The 2,379-nt window shown below is 38.5% G+C and overlaps 1 protein-coding gene across 1 annotated transcript; it reads left to right on the top strand.

Moving 5' to 3' along the window:
* Positions 1–473: 473 nt before the first annotated feature.
* LOC130042383 (olfactory receptor 5I1-like) lies at positions 474–1,409 on the top strand. Its single transcript, XM_056134552.1, has one exon. It carries the CDS (start codon positions 477–479, stop codon positions 1,407–1,409), a length of 933 nt encoding a protein of 310 aa, XP_055990527.1. The 5' UTR covers positions 474–476.
* The last annotated feature ends 970 nt before the right edge of the window (positions 1,410–2,379 follow it).

Here is a 2,379-nt window from a genome sequence, read left to right as displayed (position 1 = left end):
CTCTTTCTTATTAAGAGGACAATTAACAACTCAAGGTGAAAAATAGAGACGTGTGCTCCTATACCTTTAGGATATTCCACCCAGAGCACCAATGTTTTTTATATACTATAAAAATTAAGAAAAGCAATGCATGTTGAAACAGTAATATAGCTGTTTACTAAGAGCTTGCTATTTCTTGGAAGATGAGAGAGCTCCAGGTTTCAATTTTAAGTTTCATATCAAATAACTGGTTTGCTAGTGTTTACCTTTAATGTGAAAAATGTATAGCTTTAAGGAATCAAGTAGAAACACACTGACTTAGATTAAAAAGTAAAGCCTATGTATTTTAATCTACTTATAGTAACTAATATAGTGTTATCAGGGTATTCAAATGGATATCAAATTGACATTATTTTGAACATTTATTTTGTTAATGTTGATGTCATTAATTTTACATAACTCTCCACATTATCAGAATATTTGGAACACTACAGAAAATGGAGTTGAAGAATGGAACTGTGAAGACTGAATTTATTCTCTTGGGATTTAGTGACCATCCGGAACTTCAGAATGTTCTTTACATTGTGTTTTTTGTCATCTACACCATCACCCTGATGGAAAATCTTGGTATGATTTTATTGATCACAACTAGTTCTCACTTGCACACACCAATGTACTTTTTTCTCTGCCTATTATCCTTCATAGATGCATGCTATTCTTCGGTCATTGCCCCCAAATTACTTGCAGATTTGGTTTCCCTTAAGAAAACCATTTCTTACAATGGTTGTGCAGCTCAATTGTATTTTTTCTGCTCTTTGGGAGACACAGAATCCTTTCTCTTAGCTGCCATGGCTTATGACCGGTACATAGCAATCTGCAACCCACTGCTTTATACTGTTATTATGTCCAAGAGAATTTGTGGACAACTTGCAATTGGAGCATTTTTGGGGGGCACAATAAGTTCCATAATTCATACCACAAATACTTTCCATCTGTCTTTCTGTTCCAATGAAATCAACCATTTCTTTTGTGACATCTCCCCACTCTTCTCTCTGTCCTGCACTGACACTTATGTGCATGACATCATTCTGGTGGTCTTTGCTAGTTTGGTGGAAGCTATATGCCTCCTAACAGTTCTTCTCTCTTATGTCTTCATCATAGTGGCCATTCTTAAAACAGGTTCTGCGGAGGGCAGAAAAAAAGGGTTCTCCACTTGTGCTTCCCATCTCACGGTAGTTACAATTTACCATGGCACCCTCATCTTTATTTATTTGCGTCCCAGCACAGGTCATTCATTGGATATTGACAAAGTCACCTCTGTGTTCTATACACTAGTCATACCCATGCTGAACCCCCTAATATACAGTCTCAGAAACAAAGATGTCAAAAATGCCTTTCGAAAAATGATTGGTCGGAAACTGCATGACTAGGTGTGGAACTGAGCCTTGCAACGATTCAACAATACCTATTTCTTTGGTTTCAGTTCTGTTGCAAAAGAGAGCTTACAGGAACCCTCCTCAAATCTGTGGGTAATGAGACCTCAGGAATTGAACAGGAGAAAGCGTCAACCTGATCCAGGCATCATCAATTTTTCATATTGCCTCTATTTATTTGTTATTTTGAGTTTAAAATTTTAGGAGCTGGAGAGATAGTATAATGGGTGAGGTAGCTGCCACCTCCATGGATAATATGGAACCCACACATGAACAATATGGTTCCCTGTGCTTCACCAAGAGTTTTATCTCTGAGTTTAGATCACAGAGAAAGCTTTGAGAACAGCTAGGTATGGCACCATAACCATAAATAAATAAATAAAGTTTAAAATTTCAGTATGTATTTCAAGGGAAAAGCTGCCTTTCACTAAATGTTCTGTTTTTCAGGATTTTACCCCTATAAATCCTCATACTAAAGCTTTATTATAATGATTACCTACATTGGATAAATCATTGAAATTTCCAAACCATTTTTTTAGTGAAATGAAATATAAATGCAGGGGCTGGAGTGATAGCACAGTGGGTAGGCCAATTGCCTTACACGTGGCCCTACCTGGGTTCGATTGCCAGCATCCCATAAGGTCCCCCGAGCACAGTCAGTAGTAATTCCTGAGTGTGCATGGACCAGGAATAACCCCTGTGCATAGCTGGGTGTGACAGAAAAAGCATAATAATAATAAAAATAATAATAATAATAAAATATGAGCGATAGCACAGCGGGTAGGGCGTTCGCCTTACAAGCGGCCAACATGGCTGACCCGAGTTCAATTCCTCCGCCCCTCTTGGAGAGCCCGACAAGCTACGGAGAGTATTCGATATGCCAAACACAGTAACAACAAAGTCTCCAAAGTCTCTTTACTGGGCCCACTCGAGCAAATCGACGATCAATGGGAGGGCCTTTACCTTT

The sequence above is a fragment of the Sorex fumeus genome, unplaced genomic scaffold (assembly GCF_029834395.1).
Source record: "Sorex fumeus unplaced genomic scaffold, SorFum_2.1 ptg000007l, whole genome shotgun sequence".
Taxonomy (NCBI): domain Eukaryota; kingdom Metazoa; phylum Chordata; class Mammalia; order Eulipotyphla; family Soricidae; genus Sorex; species Sorex fumeus.
Note: the sequence above shows the minus strand (reverse complement) of the source record. Positions and strands in the feature narration are given on the sequence as shown.

Coding starts and splice junctions, on each gene's coding strand:
- LOC130042383 (XM_056134552.1), top strand. CDS start 477: ATGGAGTTGAAGAATGGAACTGTGAAGACTGAATTTATTCTCTTGGGA.